The 16,476-nt window shown below is 38.5% G+C and overlaps 1 protein-coding gene across 4 annotated transcripts in view; it reads right to left on the reverse strand.

Annotated features, from left to right (window-relative positions):
• MDN1 (midasin AAA ATPase 1) overlaps positions 1 to 16,476 on the reverse strand; it is a 166,613-nt gene that overhangs the window by 106,388 nt on the left and 43,749 nt on the right. For all 4 annotated transcript variants that reach the window (XR_011997104.1, XM_072737323.1, XM_072737331.1 and 1 more), the window contains exons 16-20: positions 11,797 to 12,008; positions 4,391 to 4,494; positions 2,559 to 2,703; positions 1,579 to 1,675; positions 76 to 189 (exon numbers count right to left, since the gene is read on the reverse strand). Coding sequence is in view for 3 of the 4 variants with exons in the window: in XM_072737323.1 (XP_072593424.1) it covers positions 76 to 189; positions 1,579 to 1,675; positions 2,559 to 2,703; positions 4,391 to 4,494; positions 11,797 to 12,008 (672 nt within the window). In the remaining variant the exon portion in view is untranslated. The remainder of the gene's footprint in view (positions 1 to 75; positions 190 to 1,578; positions 1,676 to 2,558; positions 2,704 to 4,390; positions 4,495 to 11,796; positions 12,009 to 16,476) is intronic.

A 16,476-nucleotide genomic window follows, 5' to 3' on the forward strand; every position in this document is an offset into this window, starting at 1 on the left:
ATAAATAAATAAATAAACAAACAAACAAACAAACATAAAATTAGCATTTGCGGATGAGGCACACAGGGAACCTACCTGATGATCCCTTGCACTGTGGTCTTATTTACACTCAGTCCTTTCAGATAATCCACAATAAGAATTTGTAAATCTTCTTTACTTTCCAATTCTTCTACATAAAGTTCTGTGAACCTATAAGACAATGATTATTACATAATAACCACTTTTTAGGAAGTTAATACAACTATTCTGACAATTAAAAAATACAAAACACAAAGGGTGGCTGGGTGGCTCAGTCAGTGAGCCAGTATCTGGCCTTTGGCTCTGGTCATGATCCCAGGTCAAGCCCCTTGGGGGGCTCCTTGCTCAGTGGGAAGCCTGTTTTTTTGTTTTTCCCTCTCCCTCTGCTACTCCTTCCCACAGTTTGTTCTCTCTCAAATAAATAAATAAAATCTTTAAAAAAAAATACAAAACACAAAAAGTTATGTAAACTCATTTTAATTGCTTATAGTATAAAATATGAAAGACTTTCATCTAGCTATAAACTGACCATAGTGAAATAAGATAACGTAATTGTTACCAAAAATTTATTATTTCTACGCAATACTCTTTGTAAGAAATAATTATAAAAAATAAGACATTTATCCCTTATTTTCAGAGGTGTTATAGCTACATGTAATAAAAAAAACATCCAGCAGCAACAACAAAAAGCACCCACACATTCAAAAATAAAGTCACTGGGGATCCCTGGGTGGCGCAGCGGTTCGGCTCCTGCCTTTGGCCCAGGGCGCGATCCTGGAGACCCGGGATCGAATCCCACATCGGGCTCCTGGCGCATGGAGCCTGCTTCTCCCTCTGCCTATGTCTCTGCCTCTCTCTCTCTCTCTCTGTGACTATCATAAATAAATAATAATAATAAAAAAAAATAAAATAAAATAAAATAAAATAAATAAAGTCACTGGAGCAAAGGAAAATATAATGTTTATAGTTTATAAAATTTTCCTAAGAAGGTTTTATTACTCTTATAATGAGAGGAATCTAATAAAATTTTAACACTATTTTAATACTCAAAATTCAACAAAAGGTCACCAACAAAAATAAGATCATTTATCTTTTTCCAAATGCTATATATATAAAATACCAAACAACTAAGTATCATGTTAGTGTCAGTGTTTACTGAACACTGAAACTTAAAAGGCCTTTTACAAATCACTGGCCTCATCCAAGAGGATTCATTCAGTTCCTAAAATGTACTTATACTGTTAATATATTATACTGTTTTATCAATATGTAAAGGTTTTCCTAATAGCTATAAGGTTATTTGAAGGAAGAAAAAATTTTATTTTCAACAATATCCATGAGCCATTACGTGTCATACAAACAACTGAAAAAATTGTCCAGTGTTCTGGGGTCCTCCATATTCCTATCACCTAAAGAAAGTAGAATATGACAAAGAAGAATTCCTCTTAGCAGAGATCAAGAAATTTCAAGCACTATTATGAGGACTGGTTATGTTATTATTATCAACCAATAAACAGAATTTTTAAAAAAATCCCCAGGAACCAGGCCATGTCCCCTCACCTGTTTCTTATTCCTGGTGGGAGATTTCTTTTGCCCACGTCTGTTGCTGGGTTCATACAAGCAAATAAACGGAAGTCAGGATGACGAACCAGGGGTTCTGGTAAGAGAAAAGCATAAGTTCTCAACTGGTAACATCAAGTGATCAGCCACAGGTGCCCTGGGGAAGACTATCTAAGTTCACAGAACCTCAGGCCAGGAAGCCCTGCCTCAGACATAGCAAGAATGGTGCTGGCGGTTCAAACCATCCTTGCTTTTTCTGAAATCCCACTGAAACCAATTTCCAGACATATGTAACAACTTAATCTTATGCTCCCCTTCCACCATCTTTTAAGGTATGGTTGTTCATTATCATTTATGTTTTATCACCTATTTACCTATATGTATATCACCTATTCAAATATATACAATTCAGTATATACTACCAAGTAACAAATTCTTATTCTTGGGCGCCTGGGTGGCTCAGTTGGTTAAGTGTCTCCTTTTGGCTTGGGTCATAATCCCAGGGTCCTGGAATCAAGTCCCACATCGGGCTCCCTGTTCAGTGAGTAGCCTGCCTCTGCCTTTCCCTATGCCTCTACCTCTCTTTTTCTCTCATGAATAAATAATTTTTTTAAAAAGATTTATTTATTTATTTATTCATGATAGAGAGAGAGAGAGGCAGAGACACAGGAGGAGGGAGAAGCAGGCTCCATGCCAGGAGCCTGATGTGGGACTCGATCCCCGGACTCCAGAATCGCATCCTGGGCCAAAGGCAGGCACCAAACCGCTGAGCCACCCAGGGATCCCTATGAATAAATAATTTAAAAAAATTTTTTTAAATTCTTATTCTTTGCATTCCCCATGCCTCCTAACTTGGCAGAAAATTAGTACTATGGAATGAACACTGGGAGACCTATGTAATCTACCTAACCAAAAGAATCTGACTCTAAAGAGGTCAAAGACCTGGCATCAAGTCAAACCTCAATGAGATCAAGTACTACCTGTGTCTCCTCGATCCAGCAACACTAGGGAGCCAGAGGAACCTTCAAGTAAACCACTGAGACATTCTAATGTTTCTGGAGCAGCCAGATTAATCTCATCCAACAAGATCCACTCTCCTTTCTTTACAGCTTGAGCTAGTGTACCCTAAAAGAAGATAAAGTGTTAAAAATCCACTGCAAAAAAGATACTCTCACCTGTTATGTAAGCAGGGTTAGAAACAAGGGCAAACCTCTTGTACTTAATGAACTTTCACCCTAAATGCCGAATGGCTGCCAGGTGATTTCAAGAGCTAAGGTCAAGTTACCATTTTTAAATGTCCAGAAGGGTCAAGGGAGTATGTATGAACCTAACAGAGACACGCAACAAACTAAATCATCTCAGTAGATGGATAGTCAGGTAACTAATAATATATAATGTGTTTAGATGTTTAGAAGTATCCAAATGGTTATTAAAACCACTGAAAATAAATGTAGGGTCAGCTGATGAGTATGTAAAGATGAGACAAATGACTAAGTCGAAAGAATGCAGTGGTTGTAATACATAGCCTTATACATTTGCTAAAGAATATCAAAAGAAATCTTTCCTCTTCTTCATTGATTTATCTCTTCAAGTTCTGTTTCCAAGAGAACTGAAATATAAATCTTAAAATCCACTGTTGATACAACACCAGAAACTGTTTTATTATTAAATGACTTTATACTTTTGTTTTCACAATGATACTAACAGAATCTTCTATAAATTGAAAACATTAAAACAGGACAAGGGTATTGAACTCCAGTGTAATGCCAAGTCATGAAATAGATATAAACCCTATTTTGAGAGCACTTGACATCCTAATTGGTTATTTAAAAAAAATTCCTATTAAGATTAAGCTCTGATCACCAAATTTCCCATATTGATGGACATGATTGAGTAATCTCTCTCACCAAAACACTATCTCAAACAAGAGTCCCACCTCCTTTTAAGGTGTGGTCTAAAATATGTCACAGAAACAATTATTATTATTATTTTTAAAGAAATACCACAGTTTATTGAAGACTACAAATATTTTGTTACAAGTTGAAACTACATGCCTTCCAGAATCAAAAGCAACAGCAGGTTTGTGCACTGACGCTTCGGAGGTGCTGCACCACTTGAACTCGAAATGGGTAAGACAGGGTCAGACACATGAGGGAGAGGGAAATGGGGAAAGGGCAAGTTCAAAGCTCAGAAGGCAGAAACAATTTTTTAAAATAAGAATTTAAAAATCTTAAGCTGGGGATCCCTGCATGGCTCAGCGGTTTAGCACCTGCCTTTGGCCCAGGGCATGATCCTGTGGTTCCAGGATCAAGTCCCACATCAGCCTCCCTGCTTCTCCCTCTGCCTGTGTCTCTGCCTCTCTCTGTGTGTCTCTCATGAATAAATAAATAAAATCTTAAAAAAAATAAAAATAAATAAAAATCTTAAGCTATGAAAATTTTTTAGGTTGGTCCTTCCCACAGGGTGATAGGCAGAAAACAGCAGAACTACCCATTCACTGAAATAGAGAGTGAGGCTTAAAGTGAATAGATCCAAACCTACTACCCTTTCCCCCTCACTATGAAACCGAGTCCACTAGTTGTCCTCAACTGCAACTTCAAGAATAATGGTGCTCATCAAGACCTTATAATTTCCATAAAGGCTATTTTTCAGAAATCTCTCCCTGAAGTATTATTTCATTAGTGTTTATTAAGTCTTAAACACCAAGCACTAAAAATATCAACATAAAGATAATACAAAATAGTAGCCTGCCTAAACCTGAATTTTGTATCAAATCAACATTCCTTTAACCTAAATAACTGAACCAAAATACCTCTACAAATGCAAACAATAGGGCATTTTCAGTCATTTTCATCTGTTGTTGAGCATGGTTGAGTCTAAGACCAAATGCTTCCCATTTCTCTTTTAGGAGTAACCCTAGAAAAGAATAAGGACAAGAATTTAACATACACTTTAGGTTGTAAAACATAGAACTTAAACACACACAAAAAAACAAAACTCACATAAAAATCAAACATCTTAGAAGTATAAAAAAATAAGTTCAAATACTTACATAATGTATGTTTCAGCCACAATAGTAACTAGTTCACTTAAATGCATATGTACGTTAGTTAATTCTTTCACCCCTCATAACAGCTTCGAAGTAGATACCCTTATTCCCATTTTATGAACGATGAAACACAGAGAAGATAACTAAACTACCAAAAACCCTTTGGCTGTAGAATTCAGCTTTTTGGATATAATTTATTTTCTAAGGAAAGATGACTTATTGACCAATAAGTGGTACTTGTACATCAACATTAACAACCATGTTTTTATCGAAATCATGCCTAGAATCACAGGAGCAGCAATACTTCAGAATTAGTCATCTCTCCCTTAAGTCCTACAAAGCTCCAATTTCTACTGCTTCATTCTTCCCCAAACTCCTCCTAATTCTGTAAGGGAACCCAAGTTTATCTGCCTGATGTGCAGTGAAGCCAATCACAAAGACACCAAGTGTGCAGCAAGAATTTATTTAAGAGTCAGCCCAATGAGGGGACTCTGAATAGAAGCCTCAATCCACCCTTCCCCAAGAAAGATAGGAAAATTTAAAGGCAAGTGAAAACAGGTCTGGGTAAAAAGTTGCATCTGTGGTTTTAGTCTGCATCTGCACTTATTATTGGTCCCACTAACCCTCTGTTACCAGTTTCAATCCTCACTGTCTTTTGAACATGATTCACTCGAGTAAATTGGGCTAACAGTTCTAACTACTTCCTACTGAAACAGGGTGCAGTTTCAGGGTCTGAGGAATCAAACAACTTTGTGCTTTCTTGGAAATATTCCCTAGCACTTGGCTTAACATGTACATTCTGCTTGACTAAACAGTAGTTTCTTCTTTGGTTGCTTTCAAGCAACATCAAAGCTGACATATCCAGCAACCATACAAGTTACCAGAAGCAGCTCAAGTCCTTTACCTCCATGCAGCAACTAACCTTCATCAAGAATAAGGAGCTTTACAACTTGGGAAAGAGCTGTATCCCCAACACTCTTTCTTGTAACTAAATCTCATTTTTCTGGTGTGGCTGACAACTGCATTATCACCAGTCAATTCTTTCACAGCAATGCCTGGAAGCTCTAGAAGTTTGCTGAATTTGTTGCTGGTGTTGGAAGTAGTGTTAAACACAATTCACTGAATTCTACTGAATCTCCTTCCTTTAAAACCCAGCCACCTGATCTAAGTCTTGGATATAAATTGGTTTTTCCTCAAAGCCAAATAGCATTAGTTCACAGTAGGCGTTGGCATGTGACACCAATGACACTAGTAAAAAGGTGAATGCAAGAAATACTTAACTGTGGAGAAAAACATTCTTATACTGTACAACAGGTGGGTCATAAAGTGCTGTCATAACACCTCCTACTCTGACCAGATGGGTTCTATCAGCATCAGTGGCCACCATCTGTGTATACCCCCTGGTCATTTTTCTGCATGTCCATATTCAGACCCTTGTGTAGGTAAAAGCAGGAAATCTGGCCACTGTTTTTCTATTAGAGACACAGCTCTTCTAACAGTGGCACTTTAAGGATGTACAAACACCATCACCTGTTGTCCAGCCTTTATTGCTTGTGGATTCAACCTGATGTAAAGTATATAGCAAATCAGTAACCCCAAGTAATAACACTCCTCTGTTAGTCTGTCTCTTAAAAAAAACATCTTAAGATATATTGGGGTGAGGCACGCGGGTGGCTCAGTCAGTTATATGGCCTACTCTTGGTTTTAGCTCAGGTCATGATCTCAGGGTTGAGATGAAGCCACAAGTCAGGATCTGCGCTCAGCAGGGTGTCTGCTTAAGACTCTTTTCTCCTCTGCCCCTCCCCCCATCCTCACTTGCTTGCTTTCTAAAAATACATAAATCTTATTTTTAAAAAATCTGTCAGAGCTCACAAGAACAGTTAGCAAAATTTTCGTTCCAAAGATAGTGGGTGAAATCGATACTCAAGGTGTGCCACCATCCAAGGTTTGGGTGATCCTGGCTCTTATGGTTTTTTTTTTTTTTTTTCCTTTCTTTCTCAAAAGTCAAAAGTCCCCTTTCCGGGGGCACCTGGTTAAGGCTCTGCCTTCAGCTGAAGTCATGATCCCAGGGTCCTAGGATCAAGCCCCAAGGATCTCCCTCTCCCTCTGCCACCCCACGCTGCTTGGGCTCTATGTCAAATAAATGAAGTCTTACCAAAAAAAGAAAGAAAGAAAGAAAGAAAAAGACCCCTTTCTTTCCAACTAGCTCCATGAGTATGTACTGGTGAAAAGGGCTTCAGCTTTATTGATGTTACCACAGTATAGTGAACTTCCTTGTATATGGTTACAAATTAACATTCTTCCCTTTTCACAGATTTTTTTTAGAAAAATATCACAATCGCTGCAGCCCTGGTGGCTCAGCAGTTTGACACTGCCTTCAGCCCAGGGCCTGATCCTGGAAACCAGGATCGAGTCCCACGTCAGACTCCCTGCATGGAGCCTGCTTCTCCCTCTGCCTGTGTCTCTGCCTCTCTCTCTCTCTTTCATAAATAAATAAAATCTTTTTTTTTTTTAAGAAAAAAAAATATCATAATCCAACATTGTTTCTTGTTAGACTGAGTTTAATTGTTCTGGACCTTAGGCAAGAAGTTTGCTCCATATCTCACAAACCAATCTTAGTCTTCAAAATAGGTCAGTTCTGTTAAATAGTTGTCAGCTCAGGAGACTGTCCTGCAGGTGGGCTCTCAAAGTTAGACCAGGTAAAGATGCTTTGTAAGCAAGGTATCTGTAAGCACGGTATCAAGCTGCTATTTCCAAGGGGCTTTATTGGCTCCATAAAGTCAACCTACTTCTTTAATGCTGTCTGGTCACATTTGAGTCTATGCATTTCACCCTCAAACACCCTCAAATATGACATTCTAGTCAAAGCCTTGGTAATATAACCAATGTTTCCAGTGGCATCCTATTACACGGAGAATGGATTCTTAGAGACCTTATGCTAATAATTATAATATATGCCACGAAAATATAAGAATTTTCAGAGAATTTCTGAATTCTGGAGGAAAAAATAAATGTTTCATATTTTTTTTACAAAGGAATATTATATTAAATTCCTGTGAGTCATAGCTGAAGAGAAAAAGTTCCCTTAAATCTGTAAGAGCAAATATTAGAGAACCAGAAATATTTCAAACAAAAGTCATAAAAAATATATAATCATTTTTCTCAGTTCTTTTAGTCCCATGTTATTCTGTTTGAATCTAGTTCTTTCATTAGTTCAGAAATTTTTACCTTGTTCAGTTTTATCATCTTAAAGATATCAAAAAGCCTTATTTGTCAAAAGTCCTTTCTATGAATTGCCTTTAAGCTGAAACATACTTGCAAGATCATCAACAATAACTATAAATGGCAAAAGGCTCAAAAATGGCCATGGTTAAAGATCTGATCAGAGTTCATTATAATACAGTTGACGGGGAAATATAATTATTACTGGGCACACAACATTTTAATAAGTAGAATTACAAGTAATGTACCAAGTTATATTAAAATCTTATAACCTGGGATGCCTGGGTGGCTCAGTGGTGTAGCGCCTGCCTTCAGCCCAGGGTGTGATCCTTGAGTCCCGGGATCGAGTCCCACATCGGGTTTCCTGTGTGGAGCCTGCTTCTCCCTCTGCCTATGTCTCTGCCTCTCTCTCTCTTTCTCTCTCTCTCGGTCTCTCTCATGAATAAATAAAATATATTTTTTTAAATCTTATAACTTAAGAAGGTTTACCATCCTTTCTTTAACAATGCTTCCATGTAATCTGACATAACAAACAAGCCTAATTAGTAAAAAAGACTTCATTTAGAAGTTGAATTTTGGGAAATTTGTCAGAAGTATCAGAAAGTTTTGAAGCATATGCCAAAAATAGGATTATAGATCATTACAAAACTTAGTAACCTATTTAGCCAAGGCAGCAATAAGAGATTCTAAAGGTTACAGAATACAAATACAGAAAGTTACAGAATTGTTAGCAACACTGAGGACTTTTAATACTGAGAAGATGCAACTTTCTTGAGTAATCAAGGATTTAATAAACACAAAACACAGAAATTTGTTTTTCTAAGTAGATTAAAGATAAAAACCTGTTTATAATTTATTAGACCAATAACCTAAGGAAACTGTCATTTTAACATGAAAACCTAATTCCAATTTGATGCTGGTATACTTCTGATATTAAAGATTACTTGTTCCAACAAATGAATTCTTTAAAAATTTATAGAGTCCCTTCCTTTTTCCTGTCATCTCCCATGCTGACATACACTTATCAGGATAAGGATACCCAGGACACAGCATGGATCAGAGTTCTTGCGGTGGGTGTAGTGATGTGCTGACCAGAATCTCCATCAGAAATGAAGGACTCTCAGCTGCAGGGGTGCTGCCAACAGTCCTCAACTCTGAAATGCCACTGAGGATGGCCTTGACTAAAGACAGCTGCCTTACCAAGGGCATGCCCTCTTCCCAGGTGGTCACATCCAGTAACTATTATAAAAGTCCAGTCCCAATTTTGCCCCAATTTAGGATGGTTCTGAAGGGGCAGCCCCGGTGGCGCAGTGGTTTAGCACCGCCTGCAGCCTGGGGTGTGATCCTGGAGACCGGGGATCGAGTCCCACATCGGGCTTCCTGCATGGAGCCTGCTTCTCCCTCCACCTGTGTCTCTGCCTCTCTCTTAGCTCTCTCTGAATGAATGAATAAATAAATATTTTTCTTTTCTTTTTTTTAAAAAAAGGATGGTTCTGAAGGATAATCCAAATTTGAAACTCCTCAGAGAATCAGCTAAGCTTCTGTTGATATTGTATCACTGCTCAACTTCTGTCTAATCTTGCTTTCTTACTCCCTTCTCCTCCCCAGGTGTTTATCACTCCCTAATAAACTTAATCTTAGTGCCTACCAAGCGCAAAATTCCTTTCCAAAGATTCCTTTCTCACAAACCTACAACTTTCCTCTTTACATTCACTTTTTGTCCTCAATTTTCCCTCTAAATAACCAGTCTCACTTTCCTTGCATAGTTTTTTTCTCTGATCATTTCCATTAATTCTATATATTAGAATTCTTAACTCTTAGAAACCTTAAGTTTCTAGTGAAAACTAAGTAGTAACTAATTGTGAACTGTCTGTTGTACCAGCAGCATTCCTTAGACTGGTGAATTTATGATATTTAAGAATTTTTAGGGATCCCTGGGTGGCGCAGCGGTTTGGCGCCTGCCTTTGGCCCAGGGCGCGATCCTGGAGACCCGGGATCGAATCCCACGTCGCGCTCCTGGTGCATGGAGCCTGCTTCTCTCTCTGCCTGTGTCTCTGCCTCTCTCTCTCTGACTATCCTAAATAAATAAATTAATTTAAAAAAAAAAGAATTTTTAGAAATATACGCCTTATCTCAGCAATGGCACAAAACATGTTTACTAACAAACTCAAATATCTTTAGTTTCTCTGTAAAAGGAGGCCAAAAGCATATAAACCTATGTTTAGTAATTAAGGTTTTATCTTACTTAGAAATGATCTAGAGATTTAGTGTTTTTACTTAACTCATCATTTAACTTAGTAAAACTTTAGTTTTAGGTTACCAAGGACTTTGAAAATGACTTTAAAGTTTACCTATAAACCTTTTCATCTTATTTACAAGTTTGTTCTTAACAGTTATGTTTAGATTACCCACGAAATTATAAAAGACAAAGTCATTCGTCCACGCTATATATATTTAAAAAATTGTATCAATTTATTTGACTTAAATAAATTTGACTTAAATAAATGCTGAAAATTCTAAAGATATGTCTATTTTAATTAAACCAACAAACTTAAATTATCTTTAATACCCAATATTTTTTCAGATCATATGAACTTGAAAACCTTGGATTAGTTTCTGAGTTTTAGAATGCCCAATTCTTATACACACTCGCCTTTAACTGAAATAGTGCTCCTTTACAAACTAATTTTAGCACTACCCAGAGGTGGAGAAAATATCTCATATTTACAGCATACATGAACACATATCCAAATACACAAACAAGGTACAAACAAAATCTTACAGAACAAATCCAATTACGAGATGGTATTATAATTTACGGATCACTAAGTGGTCATTCTTATCCAAGGTCTAATGAATATTACGGCCAAGCAATGTTGCAAAAAAAATCTTTTTTGTTTCATAAGTTCTTAACTACACATTGCCCAATTTTGGAGAATATAGCCCAAAGGGCTACATTCAGGAATCAAGTTGTCATTTCCCATTTTCCAATTAAAATGTGGCTGATTTTATCCAAAGATGACAACAAAAGCTGCAGCAACAAACCAAATTAAGCCCAGAATACCTCTATAAGCACTGGTTACTCCCTAATATCAGGGCTTCACCAACCAAAGCAAATGGCTTCCTAGTTAACCTTTTCCTAATCCAGCAAGAAAAGGAGGCTAAGAAAGTGAAGACAAATGGGAGAAAGAAATAAGCTCACTAAGACACATCTGTCCAAAGCAAAAACCATTTCCTTGCCACACCAGCTAAATTAAGCACTGAGGGCTGGCAGCACCCAGTCAGGGTAGGGCTTCAGGTACAATCCCTAAGACAAAGAGCCTAGGCAGCTGCTTGAACTTGTAACCAGATTTTTGTTATCATCTGGCAGCCCACGAACCACTGGCAAAAAGCTACTGGATGGATGGCTCACCAAATTCATAACTAAACCAAAGTTCATGTCTGACACACAGAAAAGCCATTGAGTAAGCAGCAAGGAAAGAGATTTACTTAAGGAGGCAGCCAAAAAAAAAAAAAAAAAAAAAAAAAAAAAGGAGGCAGCCAAGAAGCAGCTTATCTCAGGGTTGTAGGTCTGAGCCCCACTTTGGGTATAGATTCCTTGAAAAATAAAATCTTAAAAAAAAAAAAAAAAAGGGCAGCCAAAATAAGGAGATGGAACAATAAGCCTCAAATCTACCTTGCAGGGGAGAGGAGTCAGGGATGTTTAATGGAAAACACTGTGTATAGATTCCTTAAAAATTAAATCTTAAGAAAAAAAAAAAAGGCAGCCAAATAAGGAGATGTAACAATAAGCCTCAAATCTGTCTTGCAGAGGAGAGGAGTCAGGGATTTTTAAACACTGCAGCCTCGTTTATTAGTCCCGTTAGCCTTGTGGTCACTGGTTTCAATTCTGCTAATTACACCCCAGCCTCATGACCTCCCACTAGTAGTATGGGTCCTATTCTTACCAGTTTCACTCTCTTTTTCATCCTTGTTGACAGCCGACTTGTGCACATGCTGCATTAGTCTGAGGAGATCCTGCCATCGTTTCTGCCTGTAACAGGTCTGAATATGTCCCAAGAACGTAAAGTTTTGCTTCTTAGAAAATGTCTGGGCAAAGAGTTCTTCAAATGCCTCCCGTAAGGGCAGCCAAATAAGCTTATGGTCCACTGGTTTGTAACTGAAACAAAAGATAAATGTAATTCCAAAACTTCTGAGACTAAGAGAATTTAGAAATCATGTCTTAGAATATAGGAATTTTAATCAAATTTAATCAAAATCGGAAATAATACCAAATACTTTTAAAATCTATGTTAAAGTTTTATTTTTTTATAAAGATTTATTTATCTGAGAGAGAGAGACCAAGGTGGGGGTGTGGAGAAGGAATCCTCAGGCAGGCTCTCAGCTGATCAAGGCCAACATGGGGCTCGATTCCAGGACCCTGAAATAATGACCTGAGCCAAAAACCAAGAGTTAGCTGCTTAACCAATAGAGCCAGCCAGGTGCCCCATTTTAAAGGTTTAATTAAATTATAATCTATTTTCTCCACACTAAGTGTTTGAAGGGTCTATAATGAAGGTAAAAACTATTATTTGATAAACAGTATTATGAAAAAAATTGGAAATTCCTAGTTGGGCAGTAAGAGGCATGTCACTTATTTTACTAACATGTTTAAATAAACATCATTAATGATGTATTTTATTAAAATTAACCAAAACGTTTTCAGGATATTTTTAGAAGAAAATACAACTCTGAAATTGATTAACTTAAGCGAAGTGAACACAGCTCATAGCATCTCAGTTGATGGGGGAATATACTGCTCTTAAAGAGACTCTCTCTGGGAGAGAGTGGGCAGCAACAAAATCTTAGACATTGCAATGGTTTGTGGCCCTCCAAAGCTCAACATTTTATTACTTAGTATTTAGATTCTCTCTTATTCTCTAGCAATTCTCTGGTTGAGGAGCTAGAAAATTAATTCATATAAATTTTATTTATTTATTTTAAGCATTAGGCTCCAGACCCAGCATGGAGCCTAATTGCAGGGCTTGAACTCACAACCCAGAGGTCATGACATGAGTTGAGATCAAGAGTTGGACACTTAACTGAGCCACTCAGGTGCCCCTCTGTAAATTTTAATTTAATATTCAGGGTTAAGGATGATAATGAAGAGTTGAGAAACACTCCTGTAGCTAAAAGTTGCTCAAGCACCACTAATTGTTCCTGAAAAATATAAGTATACAATTTTCTGTATCCTAAGATACTAATACTAAAATTCAAGGACCATGACATAAAGTTTATTTCCAAGAAAAATAACTTGAGAACTGAAATACCAAGTATGCTTCAGAAGAGTCAAGCACAATTAGAGAACACATAGACCCTATTTACTCATTGGACTGTGAGGGAGGAACCATGAGATAAGTAAAACCAAGACCCTGACACTGAGTATCTATCAAAGAGTCGGATTCCAGAGAAAAAGTACAAGAACTTCAAACTCATTTATATTTAACAGCAAGCACGAACACATTGATAAAGACATTTACTCTATTTACTCAACAAAAATTTACTGAGTACCTGCTAGGTGTTAGGCACTGAGTAAAACAAGACTCACAAGGTCCTGCCCCACTGTAGCTCACAATCTAACGAAAGAGAAAATAAAAAATATACCTACTATAAAATACAAGTAGTGCTGTGAATATAAATAAAGGAGAGAGGGAGAAGAAGGCACTGATAATTCAGTTATGATAGTCAGAAAGGCTTTCTTAAAGATTGGAATTTGGGGATCCCTGGGTGGCGCAGTGGTTTGGCGCCTGCCTTTGGCCCAGGGCGCGATCCTGGAGACCCGGGATCGAATCCCACGTCAGGCTCCTGGTGCATGGAGCCTGCTTCTCCCTCTGCCTGTGTCTCTGCCTCTCTCTCTCTCACTGTGTTCCTATCATAAATAAAAATATTAAAAAAAAATCTTAAAAAAAAAAGATTGGAATTTGAAGGGGATTCAAATCAAGCATGGGGGCGGGGTGGGGGTGGGGAGGGCGGCAAGGGATGCCACTGAGACAACAGCACCTAGGTGCAACACGGAAAAGTGTGTGGCTGGAGCTCAGTGGCAGAGCCAGACAAAGGAAATTATGTCAGAGAAGTGCCAATGCTGGATTATAAAGGGCCTTAGAGATAAAAAAAAAAAAAAAAGCCTTTGGAATATACTCTAAATTGCCTGAGAAGTCAATGCAAGGATTTGAGACAGAGAATGATGTGCTTGCTGTCCAACTTCTGATTACACCTTTGAAAGACGATTAACTACTAAATGGAAGAGAGACCACAGGGAAATTAGGAGTACAAGGAAAGATGAGAGAGCTACATGCTGGAGCAAGCAAATGATGATGAACAGTAGAAGTAAGGAATTAAAAAAAAAAACACATTTTATTTAAATAAAATTGCTAGTCTTTAGAATGATAGTACACATGGAACCCAAAGCAAACTGAGGTAGCAGAGTAATGATTAAAAGTACATACACTCAGTATAGACTGCCTAGGTTCAAACATGAACCAGCCATTACCTTGAACAAGGTACTTAATCCCATGTGCCTCAGGTCTCTTGAGTATAAAATGGGGTAATAGTCTGTGCCTCATGGTTGCCAAAAACATTAGCACAAAGGACTCCAGGGTGCCTGGGTGGCACAATTAAGTGTCCAACTCTTGGTTTTGGCTCAGGTCATGATCTCAGGGTCCTGAGATCAAACCCTGCATCAAGCTCCATGCTTGGCAGGGAGTCAGCTTGAGGTTTTGCTTTCTGCCTCTGCTCCCAACCCCTCTCCCCCACCTTGCTCTCTCTCTAAAATAAATAAATCTTTTAAAAATAAAAAATAAAGGACTCTAAATAGTGCCTGGGGCAGCCCCAGCGGCACAGCAGTTTAGCGCCGCCTGCAGCCTGAGGTGTGATCCTGGAGACACAGGATTGAGTCCCACGTCGGGCTTCCTGCACTAAGCCTGCTTCTCCCTCTGCCTGTGTCTCTGCCTGTGTGTGTGTGTGTGTGTGTGTGTCTATGAATAAATAAACAAAATCTTAAAGAATAAAATAAAATAAACTATGAGATTAAAAAAAATAGTGCCTTGGGCAGCCCCGGTGGCGCAGCAGTTTAGCGCCGCCTGCAGCCCGGGTTGTGATCCTGGGGGCCCCGGGATCGAGTCCCGCATCAGGCTTCCTGCATGGAGCCTGCTTCTCCCTCTGCCTGTGTCTCTGCCTCTCTCTTCTCTCTCTCTCTCTCTCTCTGAATAAATAAATAAATCTTTAAAAGAAAATAGTGCCTGGAACATGAGTATATGTAAGAATCAGCTGTTATAATTATTACCATTATTAACTGGCCCAAGTTTATTGAATTCATGAAAGTATAGTAGCTTAATAACTACAAATTAGACTCAAAGAAACATTTGTTCATTTAAAGTGGAGCCTAGTGACTGAAAGAGTTAAGTCAATATAAGTCAATTTTACAAGTGATGTAAAAACTGAATGTGTGTGTGTGTGGAGATAGATAGATACATACATACATACATACATACACTTCAGGGATATCTGGGTGGCTCAGTGGTTGAGTGTCTACCTTCAGCTCAGGGCATGATCCTGGGTCCGGGATCGAGTCCTACAACAGGTTCCTTGTGGGGAGCCTGCATCTCCCTCTGCCTATGTCTCTGCCCCTCTCTCTCTCTCTCTCTCTCATGAATAAATAAAATCGGGATCCCTGGGTGGCACAGCGGTTTGGCGCCTGCCTTTGGCCCAGGGCGCGATCCTGGAGACCTGGGATCGAATCCCACGTCGGGCTCCCTGTGCATGGAGCCTGCTTCTCCCTCTGCCTATGTCTCTGCCTTTCTCTCTCTCTCTCTCGCTCTGTATGACTATCATAAATTAAAAAAAAATTTTTTTGAATAAATAAAATCTTAAAAATATACACTTCAGAAAAGAAAAAAAAACTGAACTGCAACACAAATATTCAGTGAGAACCAACCTGACACTTGAGAGAACATAACACTGAGAATGCATGTAAGAATTCATTTGAAAATGGCTAAAACAAAAGAAAATGACTTTCTAAAACTGTAATATGTGAAAGAACAAAAAACAGTACATGCTGAGAAATGATAAACACTCTTCTTCAAGGGGCACATGGGTGCTCAGTCGGTTAAGCATCTGCTTTGGCTCGGGTCATGATCCTGGGTCCTGGAATCAAGCCCCATGTGGGGCTCTCTGCTCAGCGGAGAGCCTGCTTCTCCCTCTCCCTCTGCCTGCCACTCCCCTTGCTTGTACTTTTTCTCTCTTTGTCAAATAAATTAAAAAAAAATTTAAAGGGGGTGGGAGTAAGAAACACTTTTCTTCGTTTTAGAGTCACGATTCCAAGTTTATAAGCATATGCACTTCTGCCCTGCTCTCTTCTGAGCAGATGTTTCTACGAGTAGCAAGAAAGAGGATAGGATGCAAGTTGGTCGCCCTTCCCTTTCTACGCGATCTTCACTTTTCCTCCGATTTTTTCTTTCCTTCATTGACAACTTCTCCAAAGGTACCTCTCCTTCTCTATACAGCTGTTTCTCCCTCAGAGGTTGCCTTTCCCAAGATAATCTCCTTCTCAATAGTCAGTACTGTGAACCTGTGCTCTGGGTTTTGCCATT

The sequence above is a fragment of the Vulpes vulpes genome, chromosome 1, assembly GCF_048418805.1.
Source record: "Vulpes vulpes isolate BD-2025 chromosome 1, VulVul3, whole genome shotgun sequence".
In the NCBI taxonomy this organism is placed as follows: domain Eukaryota; kingdom Metazoa; phylum Chordata; class Mammalia; order Carnivora; family Canidae; genus Vulpes; species Vulpes vulpes.